A 24,143-nucleotide genomic window follows, 5' to 3' on the forward strand; every position below is an offset into this window, starting at 1 on the left:
GGGGGAGACCCCGGAGGGGTTGGGGAGACCCCGGAGGGGGGGGGGTGAGACCCCCGGAGGGGGGGGGAGACCCCCGGAGGGGGGGGGTTTAGACCCCCGGAGTGGGGGGTGAGACCCTCGGAGGGGGGGGGGAGACCCCCAGAGGAGGGGGGGGAGACCCCCGGAGGAGGGGCGAGGCACAGACACAATCCTCTGAGCTTTGATATCTTCTTGATACACCTGTATCATTTTATACGGCTGTGTTAAGCGGCTAACCTTTCCCTCCCCTCTCCTCATTCTCCCCTCTCCTCATTCTCCCCTCTCCCCATTCTCCCCTCTCCCCATTCTCCCCTCTCCCCTCTCCTCATTCTCCCCTCTCCTCATTCTCCCCTCTCCCCATTCTCCCCTCTCCCCATTCTCCCCTCTCCCCATTCTCCCCTCTCCCCATTCTCCCCTCTCCCCATTCTCCCCTCTCCCCATTCTCCCCTCTCCCCATTCTCCCCTCTCCCCTCTCCTTTCCTCATTCTCCCCTCTCCTCATTCTCCCCTCCCCTCTCCTCATTCTCCCCTCTCCTCTCCTCATTCTCCCCTCTCCCCTCTCCCCTCTCCCCTCTCTCCTCTCCTCATTCTCCCCTCTCCTCTCCTCATTCTCCCCTCTCCTCATTCTCCCATCTCCTCATTCTCCCCTATCCTCTCCTCATTCTCCCCTCTCCTCTCCTCATTCTCCCCTATCCTCTCCTCATTCTCCCCTCTCCTCTCCTCATTCTCCCCTCTCCTCTCCTCATTCTCCCCTCCTCATTCTCCCCTCTCCCCTCTCCCCTCTCCTCTCCTCATTCTCCCCTCTCCTCATTCTCCCATCTCCTCATTCTCCCCTATCCTCTCCTCATTCTCCCCTCTCCTCTCCTCATTCTCCCCTCTCCTCATTCTCCCCTCTCCCCTCCTCATTCTCCCCTCTCCCCATTCTCCCTCTGACGTGACAAAGAGAGAAGTTTAGTCCTGAAAGTGTCCCATGTTGTTAATTTGACCATTAATCCTTTATCACAAGATAAGAGGAGCTGCCGCCGCCCTTCTGTACAAAGAGACTTTGCCCTCTCCCTGATACTTTCATTCCTGAGCACCTAATGCCTCACCACGGAGATGGTTTATCCAACTCCAAAGACCAGCATTTACCGATTAGTGCGCAGCCTCTCCTGAGTCGGTGACGCGGTGCTTGTGGCGTAGGATTTGGATGGAAGTACAGAGTTTCCCCAACACGAGCTGCACCCAGACAAGCCAAACCGGTTCCCCCGACCTGGAGATATGCCCCTCCACACACAGCAAGGCGCGATGCTCTGCAGGTCCCAGGCCCCTGCACACACAGCAAGGCGCGATGCTCTGCAGGTCCCAGGCCCCTGCACACACAGCAAGGCGCGATGCTCTGCAGCCGGTCCCAGGCCCTCCACACACAGCAAGGCGCGATGCTCTGCAGGTCCCAGGCCCCTCCACACACAGCAAGGCGCGATGCTCTGCAGGTCCCAGGCCCCTCCACACACAGCAAGGCGCGATGCTCTGCAGCCGGTCCCAGGCCCTGCACACACAGCAAGGCGCGATGCTCTGCAGCCGGTCCCAGGCCCTCCACACACAGCAAGGCGCGATGCTCTGCAGGTCCCAGGCCCCTGCACACACAGCAAGGCGCGATGCTCTGCAGCCGGTCACAGGCCCTCCACACACAGCAAGGCGCGATGCTCTGCAGGTCCCAGGCCCCTGCACACACAGCAAGGAGCGATGCTCTGCAGCTGGCCCCAGGCCCCTCCACACACAGCAAGGCGCGATGCTCTGCAGCTGGCCCCAGGCCCCTCCACACACAGCAAGGCGCGATGCTCTGCAGCCGATCCCAGGCCCCTCCACACACAGCAAGGCGTGATGCTCTGCAGCCGGCCCCAGGCCCCTCCACACACAGCAAGGAGCGATGCTCTGCAGCTGGCCCCAGGCCCCTCCACACACAGCAAGGCGCGATGCTCTGCAGCCGGTCCCAGGCCCCTCCACACACAGCAAGGCGCGATGCTCTGCAGCCGGTCCCAGGCCCCTCCACACACAGCAAGGCGCGATGCTCTGCAGGTCCCAGGCCCCTCCACACACAGCAAGGCGCGATGCTCTGCAGCCGATCCCAGGCCCCTCCACACACAGCAAGGCGCGATGCTCTGCAGCCGGTCCCAGGCCCCTCCACACACAGCAAGGCGCGATGCTCTGCAGGTCCCAGGCCCCTCCACACACAGCAAGGCGCGATGCTCTGCAGCCGGTCCCAGGCCCCTCCACACACAGCAAGGCGCGATGCTCTGCAGCCGGTCCCAGGCCCCTCCACACACAGCAAGGCGCGATGCTCTGCAGGTCCCAGGCCCCTCCACACACAGCAAGGCGCGATGCTCTGCAGGTCCCAGGCCCCTCCACACACAGCAAGGCGCGATGCTCTGCAGGTCCCAGGCCCTCCACACACAGCAAGGCGCGATGCTCTGCAGGTCCCAGGCCCTCCACACACAGCAAGGCGCGATGCTCTGCAGTCCCAGGCCCCTGCACACACAGCAAGGCGCGATGCTCTGCAGCCGGCCCCAGGCCCCTCCACACACAGCAAGGCGCGATGCTCTGCAGCCCCCTGGGCATTTCATGCACATGATGAGGTACACGACATTGCTGCAGGAACAGGTGAACCTTCCTCTGATTTTGTATTCCCGATTCCTGTGTAGTATTTGTATTGTGCCCGCTGTGTGGTATTTATATTGTGCCCGCTGTGTGGTGTTTGTATTGTGCCCGCTGTGTGGTGTTTGTATTGTGTCCCCTGTGTGGTATTTGTATTGTGCCCGCTGTGTGGTATTTGTATTGTGCCCGCTGTGTGGTGTTTGTATTGTGCCCGCTGTGTGGTGTTTGTATTGTGCCCGCTGTGTGGTATTTATATTGTGCCCGCTGTGTGGTATTTGTATTGTGCCGCTGTGTGGTATTTGTATTGTGTCCCCTGTGTGGTGTTTGTATTGTGTCCCCTGTGTGGTATTTGTATTGTGCCCGCTGTGTGGTGTTTGTATTGTGCCCGCTGTGTGGTGTTTGTATTGTGCCCGCTGTGTGGTGTTTGTATTGTGCCCGCTGTGTGGTATTTGTATTGTGCCCGCTGTGTGGTATTTGTATTGTGCCGCTGTGTGGTATTTGTATTGTGCCGCTGTGTGGTATTTGTATTGTGTCCCCTGTGTGGTGTTTGTATTGTGTCCCCTGTGTGGTATTTGTATTGTGTCCCCTGTGTGGTATTTGTATTGTGTCCCCTGTGTGGTGTTTGTATTGTGTCCCCTGTGTGGTGTTTGTATTGTGTCCCCTGTGTGGTATTTGTATTGTGTCCCCTGTGTGGTATTTGTATTGTGCCCGCTGTGTGGTGTTTGTATTGTGCCCGCTGTGTGGTGTTTGTATTGTGCCCGCTGTGTGGTATTTGTATTGTGCCGCTGTGTGGTATTTGTATTGTGTCCCCTGTGTGGTGTTTGTATTGTGTCCCCTGTGTGGTATTTGTATTGTGTCCCCTGTGTGGTATTTGTATTGTGTCCCCTGTGTGGTGTTTGTATTGTGTCCCCTGTGTGGTGTTTGTATTGTGTCCCCTGTGTGGTATTTGTATTGTGTCCCCTGTGTGGTGTTTGTATTGTGTCCCCTGTGTGGTGTTTGTATTGTGCCCGCTGTGTGGTGTTTGTATTGTGCCCGCTGTGTGGTGTTTGTATTGTGCCGCTGTGTGGTATTTGTATTGTGTCCCCTGTGTGGTATTTGTATTGTGCCCGCTGTGTGGTATTTGTATTGTGCCCGCTGTGTGGTATTTGTATTGTGCCCGCTGTGTGGTGTTTGTATTGTGCCCGCTGTGTGGTATTTGTATTGTGCCCGCTGTGTGGTATTTGTATTGTGTCCCCTGTGTGGTATTTGTATTGTGCCCGCTGTGTGGTGTTTGTATTGTGCCCGCTGTGTGGTGTTTGTATTGTGCCCGCTGTGTGGTATTTGTATTGTGCCCGCTGTGTGGTGTTTGTATTGTGTCCCCTGTGTGGTGTTTGTATTGTGTCCCCTGTGTGGTGTTTGTATTGTGCCTGCTGTGTGGTATTTGTATTGTGTCCCCTGTGTGGTGTTTGTATTGTGCCCGCTGTGTGGTATTTGTATTGTGTCCCCTGTGTGGTATTTGTATTGTGTCCCCTGTGTGGTATTTGTATTGTGTCCCCTGTGTGGTATTTGTATTGTGCCCGCTGTGTGGTATTTGTATTGTGTCCCCTGTGTGGTATTTGTATTGTGCCCGCTGTGTGGTGTTTGTATTGTGCCCGCTGTGTGGTGTTTGTATTGTGCCCGCTGTGTGGTATTTGTATTGTGTCCCCTGTGTGGTATTTGTATTGTGTCCCCTGTGTGGTGTTTGTATTGTGCCCGCTGTGGTATTTGTATTGTGCCGCTGTGTGGTATTTGTATTGTGCCCGCTGTGTGGTGTTTGTATTGTGCCCGCTGTGTGGTGTTTGTATTGTGCCCGCTGTGTGGTATTTGTATTGTGCCCGCTGTGTGGTATTTGTATTGTGCCTGCTGTGTGGTATTTGTATTGTGCCCGCTGTGTGGTATTTGTATTGTGTCCCCTGTGTGGTATTTGTATTGTGTCCCCTGTGTGGTATTTGTATTGTGCCCGCTGTGTGGTATTTGTATTGTGCCCGCTGTGTGGTATTTGTATTGTGCCCGCTGTGTGGTGTTTGTATTGTGCCGCTGTGTGGTATTTGTATTGTGCCCGCTGTGTGGTGTTTGTATTGTGCCGCTGTGTGGTATTTGTATTGTGCCCGCTGTGTGGTGTTTGTATTGTGCCCGCTGTGTGGTATTTGTATTGTGCCCGCTGTGTGGTGTTTGTATTGTGCCCGCTGTGTGGTATTTGTATTGTGCCCGCTGTGTGGTATTTGTATTGTGCCGCTGTGTGGTATTTGTATTGTGCCGGCTGTGTGGTGTTTGTATTGTGTCCCCTGTGTGGTATTTGTATTGTGTCCCCTGTGTGGTATTTGTATTGTGCCCGCTGTGTGGTATTTGTATTGTGTCCCCTGTGTGGTATTTGTATTGTGCCCGCTGTGTGGTATTTGTATTGTGCCCGCTGTGTGGTATTTGTATTGTGCCCGCTGTGTGGTATTTGTATTGTGTCCCCTGTGTGGTATTTGTATTGTGCCCGCTGTGTGGTATTTGTATTGTGTCCCCTGTGTGGTATTTGTATTGTGTCCCCTGTGTGGTATTTGTATTGTGCCCGCTGTGTGGTATTTGTATTGTGCCCGCTGTGTGGTATTTGTATTGTGCCGCTGTGTGGTATTTGTATTGTGCCGCTGTGTGGTATTTGTATTGTGCCCGCTGTGTGGTGTTTGTATTGTGCCCGCTGTGTGGTGTTTGTATTGTGCCCGCTGTGTAGAGCAGGTTTTGCACCTTTGGTCCTGGCATGGTCTTGTCCCGCATTCAGTTGTACTGCTGAATACTTTACTCCTCACCATAATGTTCTTGCGATTATGGGGTTGTCTGTATGATAATAAGGGTGCTTCAGGGAAGACCTGTTGCAGTCTTGTATCTTCCTGGAGGATGGGTTGTAGTTTCCTGGCGATCTTGCGTAGGGCTCCTAGGTGTGGGTTATATGTGACCACCAAAGGTACCCTGTCGCTTGTCTCCTTCTGTTTGTATTCAAGGAGATCACTTCTTGGTATTCTGGTGGCTTTGTGGATTTGCTGGTCTACAATTCTGTGGTTATATCCACGGTTTATGAAATCCGATCTCAAGGCTTTAATCCGCTGGCCTCTGTCTGCGGTGTCGGAGCATATCCGGTTGTATTGTATGGCTTGACTGTAGATGGTTGCATGCTTCGTGTGTGTCGGTGGAAGCTGTTGTCCATCAAATAGCTGGCTCTGTCTGTAGGTTTGCGGTATACAGAAGTCTGTAGTTGGTTGGTCTTTATATTGATGGTAGTGTCTAGGAAATATACTTTGTACGGGGAATGGGTGAGTTTGAGGTTGATGGTCGGGTGGAACGTATTGAAGTTCTCATGGAACTGAGGAGGTCCTGTTCGCCAGAGGTCCAAATCAGGAGGATGTCATCGATGTAGCGAAGGTATGTAAGGGGCTTCAAGTGACAGGTGGAAAGAAAGTCACTTTCCAGTTTTGCGCAGAACAGATTGGCATACTGTGGCGCCATCCGAGTGCCCATAGCGGTCCCGGTTGTCTGGAGGTATGTGTCATTTCCATTTAGTTATGGGTCAGAATAAATTCGATGCATTTAGTCACTGTCTCTGTGAGTGGCTCCTGCGGTCCCAGAAAGTATCTGCAGGCTGAAATCCCATCCTCGTGGGGGATGTTTGTATAAAGTGACTCTACATCCATAGTTGCTAGTAGTGTTCCTGTTGGGAGGGGGCCAAGGGCATTCAGTTTGTTTAGCAGGTCGGTGGTATTCTGGATATAGCTGGGTGTGTTCCTGACAAGTGGTTTTAGAATGCCCTCCACCCAGCCAGGAATATTCTCGGTAAGTGTGCCAGATCCAGAGATAATAGGGCGCCCAGGGTTACCCTCTTTGTGAATTTTAGGGAGCATGTAGAATGTGCCAGGTTTTGGGTTAGCTGGTATCAGGTCCAGAATGTGTTCTCTTGTGCGGATCGGGAGTGTTTTAATGATCCTGTTGAGTTCTCTCATGTATTTCTTTGATGGATCCTCCTGCAGTTGGGTGTAATACTTTGCATCAGAGAGTTGTCTGTGCGCGTCCCGCAGGTGGTCAGTCTGTGGGGTTCATTATGACCCCCGCTCCTCCCTTGTCCGCAGCTTTGTCCAGGATGGAGGATTTCGCTCTGTGTCTAAAGCTTTCGATGTACCGGTCCAGTTTGGGGTTGCGCCCCAGTTTGTGGGATCCAGTTGGGTTTTTGCTGCTACCTGCGGCGCTCCTTCTGCAGGGTTGGCGCTCTCTTGGTCGTGTCTGTCATGGAAGAACTCCTTAAGACGCAGTCTTCTGAAGATATATACATATCTATATCTAATCCGATCTGTTCCTTCTGCAGTTGAACGTCGGAGAAGATTTAATATTAATGATCGAATTAAAGAGCTGGGGACACTTATCCCGAAGTCTAGTGATCCGTAAGTGTGCCCCCCCCCTCTGTGTTATACCCCTCCTGTACGAGCCTGTGTGCCCCCCAGTGTGATACCCCTCCTGTACTGTGCCCCTCTCCCTTCCCACCTTTCCTCTGTCTGCCTCCTTTCTCTCCCTCCCTTCCTGTGCCCTCTCTCTCCCCCCTCCCCCTCTCTTGTGTTCTCTTCTCTCCCTGTGCCTCCCTCTCTTGTTACCTTCTCTCCGCCTCCTGTTCTTAACCCCCTTTCCCCCCCTGCGCTTCACTCTTATTCCCCCCGTGCCTCCCTCTTCGGTGCTTCCCCCCTCTCTCTCCCCTTTCTGTGCTTCCCCCTCTCTCTCCCCCTTCTGTGCTTCCCCCTCTCTCCCCCTTCTGTGCTTCCCCCCCCCTCTCTCTCTCCTGTGCTCCCCCCTCTCTCTCCCTTCTGTGCTCCCCCCCGTGCCCCTCTCTTGTTCCCCCCCCCCCTGTGCCCCTCTCTTGTTCCCCCCTCTCACCCTCTTCTCCCTGCAGGGAGTTGCGTTGGAATAAAGGCACCATCCTGAAGGCGTCCGTAGAATACATCCGCAAACTGCAGAAGGAACATCAGCGGGCGCGAGACGTGGAGGTGCGGCAGCGCAAACTGGAGAACGTCAACCACAGTCTGATGATGCGTATACAGGTAACGAGTACCCCTAATACTGCAGAGTATGCAGGTAACGAGTACCCCTAATACTGCAGAGTATGCAGGTAACGAGTACCCCTAATACTGCAGAGTATGCAGGCAACGAGTACCCTAATACTGCAGAGTATGCAGGCAACGAGTACCCTAATACTGCAGAGTATGCAGGTAACGAGTACCCCTAATACTGCAGAGTATGCAGGCAACGAGTACCCTAATACTGCAGAGTATGCAGGTAACGAGTACCCCTAATACTGCAGAGTATGCAGGTAACGAGTACCCCTAATACTGCAGAGTATGCAGGCAACGAGTACCCTAATACTGCAGAGTATGCAGGTAACGAGTACCCCTAATACTGCAGAGTATGCAGGTAACGAGTACCCCTAATACTGCAGAGTATGCAGGCAACGAGTACCCTAATACTGCAGAGTATGCAGGCAACGAGTACCCTAATACTGCAGAGTATGCAGGAAACGAGTACCCCTAATACTGCAGAGTATGCAGGTAACGAGTACCCCTAATACTGCAGACTATACAGGTAACGATTACCCTAATACTGCAGAGTATGCAGGTAACGAGTACCCCTAATACTGCAGAGTATACAGGTAACGAGTACCCCTAATACGGCAGAATATGCAGGCAACGAGTACCCTAATACTGCAGAGTATGCAGGCAACGAGTACCCTAATACTGCAGAGTATGCAGGCAACGAGTACCCTAATACTGCAGAGTATGCAGGAAACGAGAACCCCTAATACTGCAGAGTATGCAGGCAATGAGTACCGCTAATACTGCAGAGTATGCAGGCAACGAGTACCTGTGGACGGACGTTCACAGAGGTACGCAATTAGGAGGCTTTATAAAGTGAAATTATAATAGGCTTTATTGTGCCTGTTCCTTTTCATCAGGAAAATTATCCAAACACAGGGGGGGGGAACAAAGCTTCCATTCACTTGGGAGTAATTCTAGTGAAAACACTATGCAACCAATTCACATCTCCCTAGTCAAGCATTTCTCCCCAGCCCCAAACATAGCATGAAAATAAGCAGATACAGATATAAGCAGTCTCTTAATCATGAACGTCTTATCTGTTTATCAGCTGTAGAGTAAGCTTCTCTGCTCTCCTGGAACCGCACTGAGCGTGCACAGAAAATCAGCATCCAGGTTTAGAAGTCTTATTTGGGCCTTGTGTCTTGAAAGCAGCTCTGCTAACTTTGGCAGAGCTCAAAACAAGTGTGTCTCCAAGTTCAGCTCAGGTGTCAGCTAAAGAGTTCTCACTTCCTGTTTGAACAGACAGACTTTTGTAAGCCATCTCAATCAGGCAGGTGGTGTTTAGTAATTAACTACCAGAAGTTAACCACCACACTGCTAGATTAAAGGCACATTACTGAACAGGGATAAGTCCCCTGTTACAGTACCCCTAATACTGCAGAGCATGCAGGCAATGAGTACCCTAATACTGCAGAGCATGCAGGCAATGAGTACCCTAATACTGCAGAGCATGCAGGCAATGATTTACCCCTAATACTGCAGAGTATGCAGGCAATGAGTATCCTGATACTGCAGAGTATGCAGGCAATGAGTACCCCTAATACTGCAGAGTATACAGGCAATGAGTACCCTAATACTGCAGAGTATGCAGGCAATGAGTACCCCTTATACTGCAGAGTATGCAGGCAATGAGTACCCTAATACTGCAGAGTATGCAGGCAATGAGTACCCTAATACTGCAGAGTATGCAGGCAATGAGTACCCCTAATACTGCAGAGTATGCAGGCAATGAGTACCCTAATACTGCAGAGTATGCAGGCAATGAGTACCCTAATACTGCAGAGTATGCAGGCAATGAGTACCCTAATACTGCAGAGTATGCAGGCAATGAGTACCGCTAATACTGCTGAGCATGCAGGTAACGAGTACCCTAATACTGCAGAGTATGCAGGCAATGAGTACCCTAATACTGCAGAGTATGCAGGCTAGGAGTACCCCTAATACTGCTGAGCATGCAGGTAACGAGTACCCTAATACTGCAGAGTATGCAGGCTAGGAGTACCCCTAATACTGCTGAGCATGCAGGTAACGAGTACCGCTAATACTGCAGAGTATGCAGGCTAGGAGTACCCCTAATACTGCTGAGCATGCAGGTAACGAGTACCGCTAATACTGCAGAGTATGCAGGCTAGGAGTACCCCTAATACTGCTGAGTATGTAGGTAACGAGTACCCCTAAAACCACTGATGTTTTGCAGGAGCTGGAGATCCAGGCTCAGCTGCACGGACTCGCTGCCCCCCTCTCTGTCACAGGGGAGCCCCCCAATCCCGCCTTCCTGTCCCCCCCCACCCAGCCCGTCGACACCTCTGCTCTGGACTTCGGAACCCTGCACTTCTCGGACCCCCTGAGTGACCTGATTGACCCCAGCCTGAGCTTCCACCTGAGCCTGACCGGGGACTCGGCCATCGCGGACATCCTGATGGACGACGCTCTGTCTCCCCTGGGGGGTGCGGACCCCCTCCTTTCCTCTGTCTCCCCCGGAGCCTCCAAGACGAGCAGCCGTCGCAGCAGCTTCAGTATGGAGGAGGATTCATGACTGGGGAGCCACGTGCCTCCCCCAAAGGACTAACCCCCCACCCACGGGCTCAATCCTGCCCCCCCCTCCCCCCTCAGGGCTCAGGACATGGTGACTGCGATCCTTGCTCCCTCCTGCCAGGGGTTGGGGGTGTTCAGTAACCGCCACCCCTCAGCATGGGGCAGTACGGCACAATGCCAGGCGCAGGGGAGAGGGTGCCCCGGCGGGACGTATGGGACTATTCAGGACTGGACCTAGACGGGGTCACTGGCCCGGGGACCGGCACAGCCAGGTGTCCCTGTGTAAGACCCGCATCATGCCCAGTGGGGTCTGTCCGGGGCTCAGTGACCGTCACGCGGAGGGACTTACACCGGACGCGGACCCCACAACACACCAGTGTAATCCGGCGAATGGCGGGGGAACCTTCGGCTTCTGAACCAGATGCCCACGCTGAGCAATTTCACTGAGAGGGGGGGGGGGGGGCGCGATGCTCTGCGTGTTACAGGTGCGCGATGCTCTGCGTGTTACAGATGCGCGATGCTCTGCGTGTTACAGATGCGCGATGCTCTGCGTGTTACAGATGCGCGATGCTCTGCGTGTTACAGATGCGCGATGCTCTGCGTGTTACAGATGCGCGATGCTCTGCGTGTTACAGATGCGCGATGCTCTGCGTGTTACAGATGCGCGATGCTCTGCGTGTTACAGATGCGCGATGCTCCGCCTGCGCTGTGAGAGTAACCCCGTCCTTGCCAGGCAGACGGCAGAGCTGCCATTGCAAAGGAATTTACTGCAGGCCCGCCTGGCAGGGGTTAATTAGTTCATTACCAGGCGCCGTGAAGCACATGGCAAAGCAGCATGGCCAACCCCCTCTCGCTGTGAAGGGGTTAAGTGCAGTCCTAGAGGGACTCAGGAGGTCGGGGGTCACGGCCCCCAGGGGCAGGTCATCTATTCTGTTTTAGTGCCTGCTTTTGTAGACGGGATGTTTTAATGGCTGCAAGAGGAGGCATCCAACTCTAACCCGGGACTGGGGGGGAAACGGAGGAACTGCCGGAAAAGCACACAGTGTGTGTGTGTGTGTGTGTGTGTGTGTGTGTGTGTGTGTGTGTGTGTGTGTGTGTGTGTGTGTGTGTGTGTGTGTGTGTGTGTGTGTGTGTGTGTGTGTGTGTGTGTGTGTGGTGTATGTACTGGAATAGCACAGTGTATGTGTGTGTGTGTGTGTGTGTGTGTGTGTGTGTGTGTGTATGTACTGGAATAGCACACAGTGTGTGTGTGTGTGTATGTACTGGAATAGCACACAGTGTGTGTGTGTGTGTGTGTGTGTGTGTGTGTGTACTAAGGTGAGTGGCTGGGTGCAGGATGGGTGAGTGGCTGGGTGCAGGACGGGTGAGTGGCTGGGTGCAGGACGGGTGAGTGGCTGGGTGCAGGACGGGTGAGTGGCTGGGTGCAGGATGGGTGAATGGCAGGGTGCAGGACTGAGGTGAGTGGCAGGGTGCAGGACTGAGGTGAGTGGCAGGGTGCAGGACGGGTGAGTGTGAGTGGCAGGGTGCAGGACTGAGGCGAGTGGCAGGGTGCAGGACGGGTGAGTGGCAGGGTGCAGGACTGAGGTGAGTGGCAGGGTGCAGGACGGGTGAGTGGCAGGGTGCAGGACTGAGGTGAGTGGCTGGGTGCAGGACTGAGATGAGTGGCTGGGTGCAGGACGGGTGAGTGGCTGGGTGCAGGACGGGTGAGTGGCTGGGTGCAGGACGGGTGAGTGGCTGGGTGAAGGACGGGTGAGTGGCTGGGTGCAGGACGGGTGAGTGGCTGGGTGCAGGACGGGTGAGTGGCTGGGTGCAGGACGGGTGAGTGGCTGGGTGCAGGACGGGTGAGTGGCAGGGTGCAGGACGGGTGAGTGGCTGGGTGCAGGACGGGTGAGTGGCTGGGTGCAGGACGGGTGAGTGGCACGGTGCAGGACGGGTGAGTGGCTGGGTGCAGGACGGGTGAGTGGCACGGTGCAGGACGGGTGAGTGGCACGGTGCAGGACGGGTGAGTGGCTGGGTGCAGGACGGGTGAGTGGCTGGGTGCAGGACGGGTGAGTGGCTGGGTGCAGGACGGGTGAGTGGCTGGGTGCAGGACGGGTGAGTGGCAGGGTGCAGGACGGGTGAGTGGCTGGGTGCAGGACGGTTGAGTGGCAGGGTGCAGGACGGGTGAGTGGCTGGGTGCAGGACGGGTGAGTGGCTGGGTGCAGGACGGGTGAGTGGCTGGGTGCAGGACGGGTGAGTGGCTGGGTGCAGGACGGGTGAGTGGCTGGGTGCAGGACGGGTGAGTGGCAGGGTGCAGGACGGGTGAGTGGCTGGGTGCAGGACGGGTGAGTGGCTGGGTGCAGGACGGGTGAGTGGCTGGGTGCAGGACGGGTGAGTGGCAGGGTGCAGGACGGGTGAGTGGCAGGGTGCAGGACGGGTGAGTGGCTGGGTGCAGGACGGGTGAGTGGCAGGGTGCAGGACGGGTGAGTGGCAGGGTGCAGGACGGGTGAGTGGCAGGGTGCAGGACGGGTGAGTGGCAGGGTGCAGGACGGGTGAGTGGCTGGGTGCAGGACGGGTGAGTGGCTGGGTGCAGGACGGGTGAGTGGCTGGGTGCAGGACGGGTGAGTGGCTGGGTGCAGGACGGGTGAGTGGCAGGGTGCAGGACGGGTGAGTGGCTGGGTGCAGGACGGGTGAGTGGCTGGGTGCAGGACGGGTGAGTGGCTGGGTGCAGGACGGGTGAGTGGCAGGGTGCAGGACGGGTGAGTGGCTGGGTGCAGGACGGGTGAGTGGCAGGGTGCAGGACGGGTGAGTGGCACGGTGCAGGACGGGTGAGTGGCACGGTGCAGGACGGGTGAGTGGCTGGGTGCAGGACGGGTGAGTGGCTGGGTGCAGGACGGGTGAGTGGCTGGGTGCAGGACGGGTGAGTGGCTGGGTGCAGGACGGGTGAGTGGCTGGGTGCAGGACGGGTGAGTGGCTGGGTGCAGGACGGGTGAGTGGCAGGGTGCAGGACGGGTGAGTGGCTGGGTGCAGGACGGGTGAGTGGCAGGGTGCAGGACGGGTGAGTGGCACGGTGCAGGACGGGTGAGTGGCACGGTGCAGGACGGGTGAGTGGCTGGGTGCAGGACGGGTGAGTGGCTGGGTGCAGGACGGGTGAGTGGCTGGGTGCAGGACGGGTGAGTGGCTGGGTGCAGGACGGGTGAGTGGCAGGGTGCAGGACGGGTGAGTGGCAGGGTGCAGGTCTCCCCTGGGACTGGGTTTTTACTTATGTTCTGTATTTTCTATCAAATTATAAAAACAACTAGAAGTTCTTTAGATAAAACATTTGACATTCTCCGGAAGCTGCATTGTGTCCTTACTGTGTGAGAACGAGACCCCCCCCTGGGTTACTGTGTGTGAGAACGAGGCCCCCCCTGGGTTACTGTGTGTGAGAACGAGGCCCCCCCTGGGTTACTGTGTGTGAGAACGAGGCCCCCCCTGGGTTACTGTGTGTGAGAACGAGGCCCCCCCTGGGTTACCGTGTGTGAGAGCGAGGCCCCTCCCTGAGTTACCGTGTGTGAGAGCGAGGCCCCCCCTGGGTTACTGTGTGTGAGAACGAGGCCCCCCCTGGGTTAGTGTGTGTGAGAGCGAGGCCCCCCCCCCTGAGTTACCGTGTGTGAGAGCGAGGCCCCCCTTGGGTTACTGTGTGTGAGAACGAGGCCCCCCCTGGGTTAGTGTGTGTGAGAGCGAGGCCCCCCCTGGGTTACTGTGTGTGAGAACGAGGCCCCCCCTGGGTGACTGTGTTTGAGAACGAGGCCCCCCCTGGGTTAGTGTGTGTGAGAGCGAGGCCCCCCCTGGGTTACTGTGTGTGAGAACGAGGCCCCCCCCTGGGTTACTGTGTGTGAGAACGAGGCCCCCCCTGGGTTACTGTGTGTGAGAACGAGGCCCCCCCTGGGTTACTGTGTGTGAGAACGAGGCCCCCCCTGGGTTACCGTGTGTGAGAGCGAGGCCCCCCCCCTGAGTTACCGTGTGTGAGAGCGAGGCCCCCCCTGGGTTACTGTGTGTGAGAACGAGGCCCCCCCTGGGTTAGTGTGTGTGAGAGCGAGGCCCCCCCCCCTGAGTTACCGTGTGTGAGAGCGAGGCCCCCCTTGGGTTACTGTGTGTGAGAACGAGGCCCCCCCTGGGTTAGTGTGTGTGAGAGCGAGGCCCCCCCTGGGTTACTGTGTGTGAGAACGAGGCCCCCCCTGGGTGACTGTGTTTGAGAACGAGGCCCCCCCTGGGTTAGTGTGTGTGAGAGCGAGGCCCCCCCTGGGTTACTGTGTGTGAGAACGAGGCCCCCCCTGGGTTACCGTGTGTGAGAACGAGGCCCCCCCTGGGTTACCGTGTGTGAGAGCGAGGCCCCCCCTGAGTTACCGTGTGTGAGAGCGAGGCCCCCCCTGGGTTACTGTGTGTGAGAACGAGGCCCCCCCTGGGTTACTGTGTGTGAGAACGAGGCCCCCCCGGGTTACTGTGTGTGAGAGCGAGGCCCCCCCTGGGTTACTGTGTGTGAGAACGAGGCCCCCCCTGGGTTACTGTGTGTGAGAACGAGGCCCCCCCTGGGTTACTGTGTGTGAGAGCGAGGGCCTCCCCCTGGGTTACTGTGTGTGAGAGCGAGGCCCCCCCTGGGTTACTGTGTGTGAGAGCGAGGCCCCCCCTGGGTTACTGTGTGTGAGAACGAGGCCCCCCCTGGGTTACTGTGTGTGAGAACGAGGCCCCCCCTGGGTTACTGTGTGTGAGAGCGAGGCCCCCCCTGGGTTACTGTGTGTGAGAACGAGGCCCCCCCTGGGTTAGTGTGTGTGAGAGCGAGGCCCCCCCTGGGTTACTGTGTGTGAGAGCGAGGCCCCCCCTGGGTTACTGTGTGTGAGAGCGAGGCCCTCCCTGGGTTACTGTGTGTGAGAACGAGGCCCCCCCTGGGTTACTGTGTGTGAGAACGAGGCCCCCCCTGGGTTACTGTGTGTGAGAACGAGGCCCCCCCTGGGTTACTGTGTGTGAGAGCGAGGCCCCCCCTGGGTTACTGTGTGTGAGAACCTCGCCCCCCCTGGGTTACTGTGTGTGAGAACGAGGCCCCCCCTGGGTTACTGTGTGTGAGAACGAGGCCCCCCTGGGTTACTGTGTGTGAGAGCGAGGCCCCCCCTGGGTTACTGTGTGTGAGAACGAGGCCCCCCCTGGGTTACTGTGTGTGAGAGCGAGGCCCCCCCTGGGTTACTGTGTGTGAGAACCTCGCCCCCCCTGGGTTACTGAGTGTGAGAGCGAGGCCCCCCCTGGGTTACTGAGTGTGAGAGCGAGGCCCCCCCTGGGTTACTGTGTGTGAGAACGCGGCCCCCCCTGGGTTACTGTGTGTGAGAACGAGGTCCCCCCTGGGTTACTGTGTGTGAGAACGCGGCCCCCCCTGGGTTACCGTGTGTGAGAACGAGGCCCCCCCCTGGGTTACCGTGTGTGAGAACGAGGCCCCCCCTGGGTTACCGTGTGTGAGAACGCGGCCCCCCCTGGGTTACTGTGTGTGAGAGCGAGGCCCCCCCCTGGGTTACCGTGTGTGAGAACGAGGCCCCCCCAGGGTTACTGTGTGTGAGAGCGAGGCTCCCCCTGGGTTAGTGTGTGTGAGAACGAGGCCCCCCCTGGGTTACCGTGTGTGAGAACGAGGCCCCCCCTGGGTTACTGTGTGTGAGAACGCGGCCCCCCCTGGGTTACTGTGTGTGAGATCGAGGCCCCCCCTGGGTTACTGTGTGTGAGAACGAGGCCCCCCCTGGGTTAGTGTGTGTGAGAACGAGGCCCCCCCTGGGTTACCGTGTGTGAGAGCGAGGCCCCCCCCCTGAGTTACCGTGTGTGAGAGCGAGGCCCCCCTTGGGTTACTGTGTGTGAGAACGAGGCCCCCCCTGGGTTAGTGTGTGTGAGAGCGAGGCCCCCCCTGGGTTACTGTGTGTGAGAACGAGGCCCCCCCTGGGTTACTGTGTGTGAGAACGCGGCCCCCCCTGGGTTACTGTGTGTGAGAACGAGGCCCCCCCTGGGTTACTGTGTGTGAGAACGAGGCCCCCCCTGGGTTACCGTGTGTGAGAGCGAGGCCCCCCCTGGGTTACCGTGTGTGAGAGCGAGGCCCCCCCCCTGGGTTACTGTGTGTGAGAACGAGGCCCCCCCTGGGTTACTGTGTGTGAGAACGAGGCCCCCCCTGGGTTACTGTGTGTGAGAACGAGGCCCCCCCTGGGTTACTGTGTGTGAGAACGCGGCCCCCCCTGGGTTACTGTGTGTGAGAACGCGGCCCCCCCTTGGGTTACTGTGTGTGAGAGCGAGGCCCCCCCTGGGTTACTGTGTGTGAGAACCTCGCCCCCCCTGGGTTACTGAGTGTGAGAGCGAGGCCCCCCCTGGGTTACTGAGTGTGAGAGCGAGGCCCCCCCTGGGTTACTGTGTGTGAGAACGCGGCCCCCCCTGGGTTACTGTGTGTGAGAACGAGGCCCCCCCTGGGTTACTGTGTGTGAGAACGCGGCCCCCCCTGGGTTACCGTGTGTGAGAACGAGGCCCCCCCCCTGGGTTACCGTGTGTGAGAACGAGGCCCCCCCTGGGTTACCGTGTGTGAGAACGCGGCCCCCCCTGGGTTACCGTGTGTGAGAGCGAGGCCCCCCCCTGGGTTACCGTGTGTGAGAACGAGGCCCCCCCAGGGTTACTGTGTGTGAGAGCGAGGCTCCCCCTGGGTTAGTGTGTGTGAGAACGAGGCCCCCCCTGGGTTACCGTGTGTGAGAACGAGGCCCCCCCAGGGTTACTGTGTGTGAGAACGAGGCCCCCCCTGGGTTACTGTGTGTGAGAACGCGGCCCCCCCTGGGTTACTGTGTGTGAGAGCGAGGCCCCCCCTGGGTTACTGTGTGTGAGAACGAGGCCCCCCCTGGGTTACAGTGTGTGAGAGCGAGGCCCCCCCTGGGTTACTGTGTGTGAGAACGAGGCCCCCCCTGGGTTACCGTGTGTGAGAGCGAGGCCCCCCCTGAGTTACCGTGTGTGAGACCGAGGCCCCCCCTGGGTTACCGTGTGTGAGAGCGAGGCCCCCCCTGGGTTACCGTGTGTGAGAGCGAGGCCCCCCCTGGGTTACCGTGTGTGAGAACGAGGCCCCCCTGGGTTACCGTGTGTGAGAACGAGGCCCCCCCTGGGTTACCGTGTGTGAGAGCGAGGCCCCCCCTGGGTTACCGTGTGTGAGAGCGAGGCCCCCCCCCTGGGTTACTGTGTGTGAGAACGAGGCCCCCCCTGGGTTACTGTGTGTGAGAACGAGGCCCCCCCTGGGTTACTGTGTGTGAGAACGAGGCCCCCCCTGGGTTACTGTGTGTGAGAACGCGGCCCCCCCTGGGTTACTGTGTGTGAGAACGCGGCCCCCCCTTGGGTTACTGTGTGTGAGAGCGAGGCCCCCCCTGGGTTACTGTGTGTGAGAACGAGGCCCCCCCTGGGTTACCGTGTGTGAGAGCGAGGCCCCCCCCCTGAGTTACCGTGTGTGAGAGCGAGGCCCCCCCTGGGTTACTGTGTGTGAGAACGAGGCCCCCCCTGGGTTAGTGTGTGTGAGAACGAGCCCCCCCCTGGGTTACTGTGTGTGAGAACGAGGCCCCCCCTGGGTTACAGTGTGTGAGAACGAGGCCCCCCCTGGGTTACCGTGTGTGAGAGCGAGTCCCCCCCTGGGTTACCGTGTGTGAGAACGAGGCCCCCCCTGGGTTACCGTGTGTGAGAACGAGGCCCCCCCTGGGTTACCGTGTGTGAGAGCGAGGCCCCCCCTGGGTTACCGTGTGTGAGAACGAGGCCCCCCCTGGGTTACCGTGTGTGAGACTGAGGCCCCCCCTGGGTTACCGTGTGTGAGAGCGAGGCCCCCCCTGGGTTACCGTGTGTGAGAGCGAGGCCCCCCCTGGGTTACCGTGTGTGAGAACGAGGCCCCCCCTGGGTTACCGTGTGTGAGAACGAGGCCCCCCCTGGGTTACCGTGTGTGAGAGCGAGGCCCCCCCTGGGTTACCGTGTGTGAGAGCGAGGCCCCCCCCCTGGGTTACTGTGTGTGAGAACGAGGCCCCCCCTGGGTTACTGTGTGTGAGAACGAGGCCCCCCCTGGGTTACTGTGTGTGAGAACGAGGCCCCCCCTGGGTTACTGTGTGTGAGAACGCGGCCCCCCCTGGGTTACTGTGTGTGAGAACGCGGCCCCCCCTTGGGTTACTGTGTGTGAGAGCGAGGCCCCCCCTGGGTTACTGAGTGTGAGAACCTCGCCCCCCCTGGGTTACTGAGTGTGAGAGCGAGGCCCCCCCTGGGTTACTGAGTGTGAGAGCGAGGCCCCCCCTGGGTTACTGTGTGTGAGAACGCGGCCCCCCCTGGGTTACCGTGTGTGAGAACGAGGCCCCCCCTGGGTTACCGTGTGTGAGAACGCGGCCCCCCCTGGGTTACCGTGTGTGAGAACGAGGCCCCCCCCTGGGTTACCGTGTGTGAGAACGAGGCCCCCCCTGGGTTACCGTGTGTGAGAACGCGGCCCCCCCTGGGTTACCGTGTGTGAGAGCGAGGCCCCCCCCTGGGTTACCGTGTGTGACAACGAGGCCCCCCCAGGGTTACTGTGTGTGAGAGCGAGGCTCCCCCTGGGTTAGTGTGTGAGAACGAGGCCCCCCCTGGGTTACCGTGTGTGAGAACGAGGCCCCCCCAGGGTTACTGTGTGTGAGAACGAGGCCCCCCCTGGGTTACTGTGTGTGAGAACGTGGCCCCCCCTGGGTTACTGTGTGTGAGAGCGTGGCCCCCCCTGGGTTACTGTGTGTGAGAACGAGGCCCCCCTGGGTTACCGTGTGTGAGAACCTCGCCCCCCCTGGGTTACTGTGTGTGAGAACGAGGCCCCCCCTGGGTTACAGTGTGTGAGAGCGAGGCCCCCCCTGGGTTACCGTGTGTGAGAACGAGGCCCCCCCTGGGTTACCGTGTGTGAGAGCGAGGCCCCCCCTGAGTTACCGTGTGTGAGACCGAGGCCCCCCCTGGGTTACCGTGTGTGAGACCGAGGCCCCCCCTGGGTTACTGTGTGTGAGAACGAGGCCCCCCTGGGTTACTGTGTGTGAGAACGAGGCCCCCCCTGGGTTACAGTGTGTGAGAGCGAGGCCCCCCCTGGGTTACCGTGTGTGAGACCGAGGCCCCCCCTGAGTTACCGTGTGTGAGACCGAGGCCCCCCCTGGGTTACCGTGTGTGAGACCGAGGCCCCCCCTGAGTTACCGTGTGTGAGACCGAGGCCCCCCCTGGGTTACTGTGTGTGAGAACGAGGCCCCCCTGGGTTACTGTGTGTGAGAACGAGGCCCCCCCTGGGTTACAGTGTGTGAGAGCGAGGCCCCCCCTGGGTTACTGTGTGTGAGAACGAGGCCCCCCTGGGTTACCGTGTGTGAGAGCGAGGCCCCCCCTGAGTTACCGTGTGTGAGACCGAGGCCCCCCCTGGGTTACCGTGTGTGAGAGCGAGGCCCCCCCTGGGTTACCGTGTGTGAGAGCGAGGCCCCCCCTGGGTTACCGTGTGTGAGAACGAGGCCCCCCTGAGTTACCGTGTGTGAGAGCGAGGCCCCCCCTGGGTTACCGTGTGTGAGAACGAGGCCCCCCCTGGGTTACTGTGTGTGAGAACGAGGCCCCCCCTGGGTTACTGTGTGTGAGAACGAGGCCCCCCCTGGGTTACTGTGTGTGAGAACGAGGCCCCCCCTGGGTTACTGTGTGTGAGAGCGAGGCCCCCCCTGGGTTACTGTGTGTGAGAGCGAGGCCCCCCCTGGGTTACTGTGTGTGAGAGCGAGGCCCCCCCTGGGTTACTGTGTGTGAGAACGAGGCCCCCCCTGGGTTACCGTGTGTGAGAACGCGGCCCCCCCTGGGTTACCGTGTGTGAGAACGAGGCCCCCCCTGGGTTACCGTGTGTGAGAACGAGGCCCCCCCTGGGTTACCGTGTGTGAGAACGAGGCCCCCCCTGGGTTACCGTGTGTGAGAACGAGGCCCCCCCTGGGTTACCGTGTGTGAGAACGAGGCCCCCCCTGGGTTACCGTGTGTGAGAACGAGGCCCCCCCCTGGGTTACCGTGTGTGAGAACGAGGCCCCCCCTGGGTTACCGTGTGTGAGAACGAGGCCCCCCCTGGGTTACCGTGTGTGAGAGCGAGGCCCCCCTTTGGGTTACCGTGTGTGAGAACGAGGCCCCCCCTGGGTTACCGTGTGTGAGAGCGAGGCCCCCCCTGGGTTACCGTGTGTGAGAGCGAGGCCCCCCCTGGGTTACTGTGTGTGAGAGCGAGGCCCCCCCTGGGTTACTGTGTGTGAGAGCGAGGCCCCCCCTGGGTTAGTGTGTGTGAGAGCGAGGCCCCCCCTGGGTTACTGTGTGTGAGAACGAGGCCCCCCCTGGGTTACTGTGTGTGAGAACGAGGCCCCCCCTGGGTTACTGTGTGAGAACGAGGCCCCCCCTGGGTTACTGTGTGTGAGAGCGAGGCCCCCCCTGGGTTACTGTGTGTGAGAGCGAGGCCCCCCCTGGGTTACTGTGTGTGAGAGCGAGGCCCCCCCTGGGTTACTGTGTGTGAGAACGAGGCCCCCCCTGGGTTACTGTGTGTGAGAACGAGGCCCCCCCTGGGTTACTGTGTGTGAGAGCGAGGCCCCCCCTGGGTTACTGTGTGTGAGAACCTCGCCCCCCCTGGGTTACTGTGTGTGAGAACGAGGCCCCCCCTGGGTTACTGTGTGTGAGAGCGAGGCCCCCCCTGGGTTACTGTGTGTGAGAACGAGGCCCCCCCTGGGTTACTGTGTGTGAGAGCGAGGCCCCCCCTGGGTTACTGTGTGTGAGAACGAGGCCCCCCCTGGGTTACTGTGTGTGAGAGCGAGGCCCCCCCTGGGTTAGTGTGTGAGAACGAGGCCCCCCCTGGGTTACTGTGTGTGAGAACGAGGCCCCCCCTGGGTTACTGTGTTTGAGAACGAGGCCCCCCCTGGGTTACCGTGTGTGAGAACGAGGCCCCCCCTGGGTTACCGTGTGTGAGAACGAGGCCCCCCCTGGGTTACCGTGTGTGAGAACGAGGCCCCCCCTGGGTTACCGTGTGTGAGAACGAGGCCCCCCCTGGGTTACCGTGTGTGAGAGCGAGGCCCCCCCTGGGTTACCGTGTGTGAGAACGAGGCCCCCCCTGGGTTACCGTGTGTGAGAACGAGGCCCCCCCTGGGTTACCGTGTGTGAGAACGAGGCCCCCCCTGGGTTACCGTGTGTGAGAACGAGGCCCCCCCTGGGTTACCGTGTGTGAGAGCGAGGCCCCCCCTGGGTTACCGTGTGTGAGAACGAGGCCCCCCCTGGGTTACCGTGTGTGAGAACGAGGCCCCCCCTGGGTTACCGTGTGTGAGAGCGAGGCCCCCCCTGGGTTACCGTGTGTGAGAACGAGGCCCCCCCTGAGTTACCGTGTGTGAGAGCGAGGGCCTCCCCCTGGGTTACTGTGTGTGAGAGCGAGGCCCCCCCTGGGTTACTGAGTGTGAGAGCGAGGCCCCCCCTGGGTTACTGAGTGTGAGAGCGAGGCCCCCCCTGGGTTACTGTGTGTGAGAACGAGGCCCCCCCTGGGTTACCGTGTGTGAGACCGAGGCCCCCCCTGGGTTACGTGTGTGAGAGCGAGGCCCCCCCTGGGTTACCGTGTGTGAGAGCGAGGCCCCCCCTGGGTTACTGTGTGTGAGAACGAGGCCCCCCCTGGGTTACTGTGTGTGAGAACGAGGCCCCCCCTGGGTTACCGTGTGTGAGAGCGAGGCCCCCCCTGGGTTACTGTGTGTGAGAACGAGGCCCCCCCTGGGTTACTGTGTGTGAGAACGAGGCCCCCCTGGGTTACTGTGTGTGAGAACGAGGCCCCCCCTGGGTTACTGTGTGTGAGAACGCGGCCCCCCCTGGGTTACTGTGTGTGAGAACGCGGCCCCCCCTTGGGTTACTGTGTGTGAGAGCGAGGCCCCCCCTGGGTTACTGTGTGTGAGAACGAGGCCCCCCCTGGGTTACTGTGTGTGAGAACGCGGCCCCCCCTGGGTTACTGTGTGAGAACGAGGCCCCCCCTGGGTTACCGTGTGTGAGAGCGAGGCCCCCCCTGGGTTACCGTGTGTGAGAGCGAGGCCCCCCCTGGGTTACCGTGTGTGAGAACGAGGCCCCCCCTGGGTTACCGTGTGTGAGAACGAGGCCCCCCCTGGGTTACCGTGTGTGAGAACGAGGCCCCCCCTGGGTTACCGTGTGTGAGAACGAGGCCCCCCCTGGGTTACTGTGTGTGAGAACGAGGCCCCCCCTGGGTTACTGTGTGTGAGAGCGAGGCCCCCCCTGGGTTACCGTGTGTGAGAGCGAGGCCCCCCCTGGGTTACCGTGTGTGAGAACGAGGCCCCCCCTGGGTTACTGTGTGTGAGAACGAGGCCCCCCCTGGGTTACTGTGTGTGAGAACGAGGCCCCCCCTTGGGTTACTGTGTGTGAGAGCGAGGCCCCCCCCTGGGTTACTGTGTGTGAGAACGAGGCCCCCCCTTGGGTTACTGTGTGTGAGAGCGAGGCCCCCCTGGGTTACTGTGTGTGAGAACGAGGCCCCCCCAGGGTTACTGTGTGTGAGAGCGAGGCCCCCCCTGGGTTACTGTGTGTGAGAGCGAGGCCCCCCCTGGGTTACTGTGTGTGAGAACGAGGCCCCCCCTGGGTTACTGTGTGTGAGAACGAGGCCCCCCCATGGTTACTGTGTGTGAGAACGCGGCCCCCCCCCCTGGGTTACTGTGTGTGAGAACGAGGCCCCCCCTGGGTTACTGTGTGTGAGAACGAGGCCCCCCCTGAGTTACCGTGTGTGAGAGCGAGGGCCCCCCTGGGTTACTGTGTGTGAGAACGAGGCCCCCCCTGGGTTACTGTGTGCGAGAGCGAGGCCCCCCCTGGGTTACTGTGTGTGAGAACGAGGCCCCCCCTGGGTTACTGTGTGTGAGAACGCGGCCCCCCCTGGGTTACTGTGTGTGAGAACGAGGCCCCCCCTGGGTTACTGTGTGTGAGAGCGAGGCCCCCCCTGGGTTACTGTGTGTGAGAACGAGGCCCCCCCTGGGTTACTGTGTGTGAGAACGCGGCCCCCCCTGGGTTACCGTGTGTGAGAACGAGGCCCCCCCTGGGTTACCGTGTCTGAGAACGAGGCCCCCCCTGGGTTACTGTGTGTGAGAGCGAGGCCCCCCCTGGGTTACCGTGTGTGAGAACGCGGCCCCCCCTGGGTTACTGTGTGTGAGAGCGAGGCCCCCCCCTGGGTTACCGTGTGTGAGAACGAGCCCCCCCCAGGGTTACTGTGTGTGAGAGCGAGGCTCCCCCTGGGTTATTGTGTGTGAGAACGAGGCCCCCCCTGGGTTACTGTGTGTGAGAACGCGGCCCCCCCTGGGTTACTGAGTGTGAGAACGAGGCCCCCCCTGGGTGACTCTGTGTTTGAGAACGAGGCCCCCCCTGGGTTAGTGTGTGTGAGAGCGAGGCCCCCCCTGGGTTACTGTGTGTGAGAACGAGGCCCCCCCTGGGTTACTGTGTGTGAGAACGAGGCCCCCCCTGGGTTACTGTGTGTGAGAACGAGGCCCCCCCTTGGGTTACTGTGTGTGAGAGCGAGGGCCCCCCCCTGGGTTACTGCGTGTGAGAACGAGGCCCCCCCTGGGTTACTGTGTGTGAGAACGAGGCCCCCCCTGGGTTACCGTGTGTGAGAACGAGGCCCCCCCTGGGTTACTGTGTGTGAGAATGAGGCCCCCCCTGGGTTACTGTGTGTGAGAACGAGGCCCCCCCTTGGGTTACTGTGTGTGAGAGCGAGGCCCCCCCTGGGTTACTGTGTGTGAGAGCGAGGCCCCCCCCCCTGGGTTACTGTGTGTGAGAACGAGGCCCCCCCTGGGTTACTGTGTGTGAGAGCGAGGCCCCCCCTGGG

At 59.5% G+C, this 24,143-nt stretch overlaps 2 protein-coding genes across 3 annotated transcripts in view; both read left to right on the top strand.

The window, feature by feature from the left end:
* The window catches only part of TFE3 (transcription factor binding to IGHM enhancer 3), a 60,782-nt gene extending 49,070 nt beyond the window's left edge, over positions 1 to 11,712 (top strand). Inside the window, exons 9-11 of one of the 2 annotated variants that reach the window (XM_075581441.1) lie at positions 7,006 to 7,081; positions 7,582 to 7,729; positions 9,978 to 11,712. In XM_075581441.1, the coding sequence (XP_075437556.1) occupies positions 7,006 to 7,081; positions 7,582 to 7,729; positions 9,978 to 10,316 (563 nt within the window). In that variant the 3' untranslated portion in view covers positions 10,317 to 11,712. The remainder of the gene's footprint in view (positions 1 to 7,005; positions 7,082 to 7,581; positions 7,730 to 9,977) is intronic. The other variant, XM_075581440.1, reaches the window with a different exon arrangement.
* Positions 1,195 to 6,808, top strand: LOC142475669 (uncharacterized). The gene is made up of 4 exons (XM_075581442.1): positions 1,195 to 1,315; positions 1,984 to 2,345; positions 2,558 to 3,563; positions 6,773 to 6,808. Exons 2-4 carry the CDS (start codon positions 2,065 to 2,067, stop codon positions 6,806 to 6,808), a joined length of 1,323 nt encoding a protein of 440 aa, XP_075437557.1. The 5' UTR covers positions 1,195 to 1,315; positions 1,984 to 2,064.
* Positions 11,713 to 24,143: the final 12,431 nt, after the last annotated feature.

The sequence above is a fragment of the Ascaphus truei genome, unplaced genomic scaffold (genome assembly GCF_040206685.1).
Source record: "Ascaphus truei isolate aAscTru1 unplaced genomic scaffold, aAscTru1.hap1 HAP1_SCAFFOLD_1319, whole genome shotgun sequence".
NCBI classification, from domain to species: Eukaryota; Metazoa; Chordata; class Amphibia; order Anura; family Ascaphidae; genus Ascaphus; species Ascaphus truei.

Bases quoted from the DNA above. Each gene is read 5' to 3' on its own strand.
- LOC142475669 (XM_075581442.1), top strand. From the start codon at position 2,065: ATGCTCTGCAGGTCCCAGGCCCCTCCACACACAGCAAGGCGCGATGCT. The intron at 2,346-2,557 runs GTCCCAGGCCCC...GATGCTCTGCAG, and splicing joins CAAGGCGCGATGCTCTGCAG to CCGGCCCCAGGCCCCTCCAC. The intron at 3,564-6,772 runs GTGTGGTGTTTG...CCTTGTCCGCAG, and splicing joins GTGTTTGTATTGTGTCCCCT to CTTTGTCCAGGATGGAGGAT.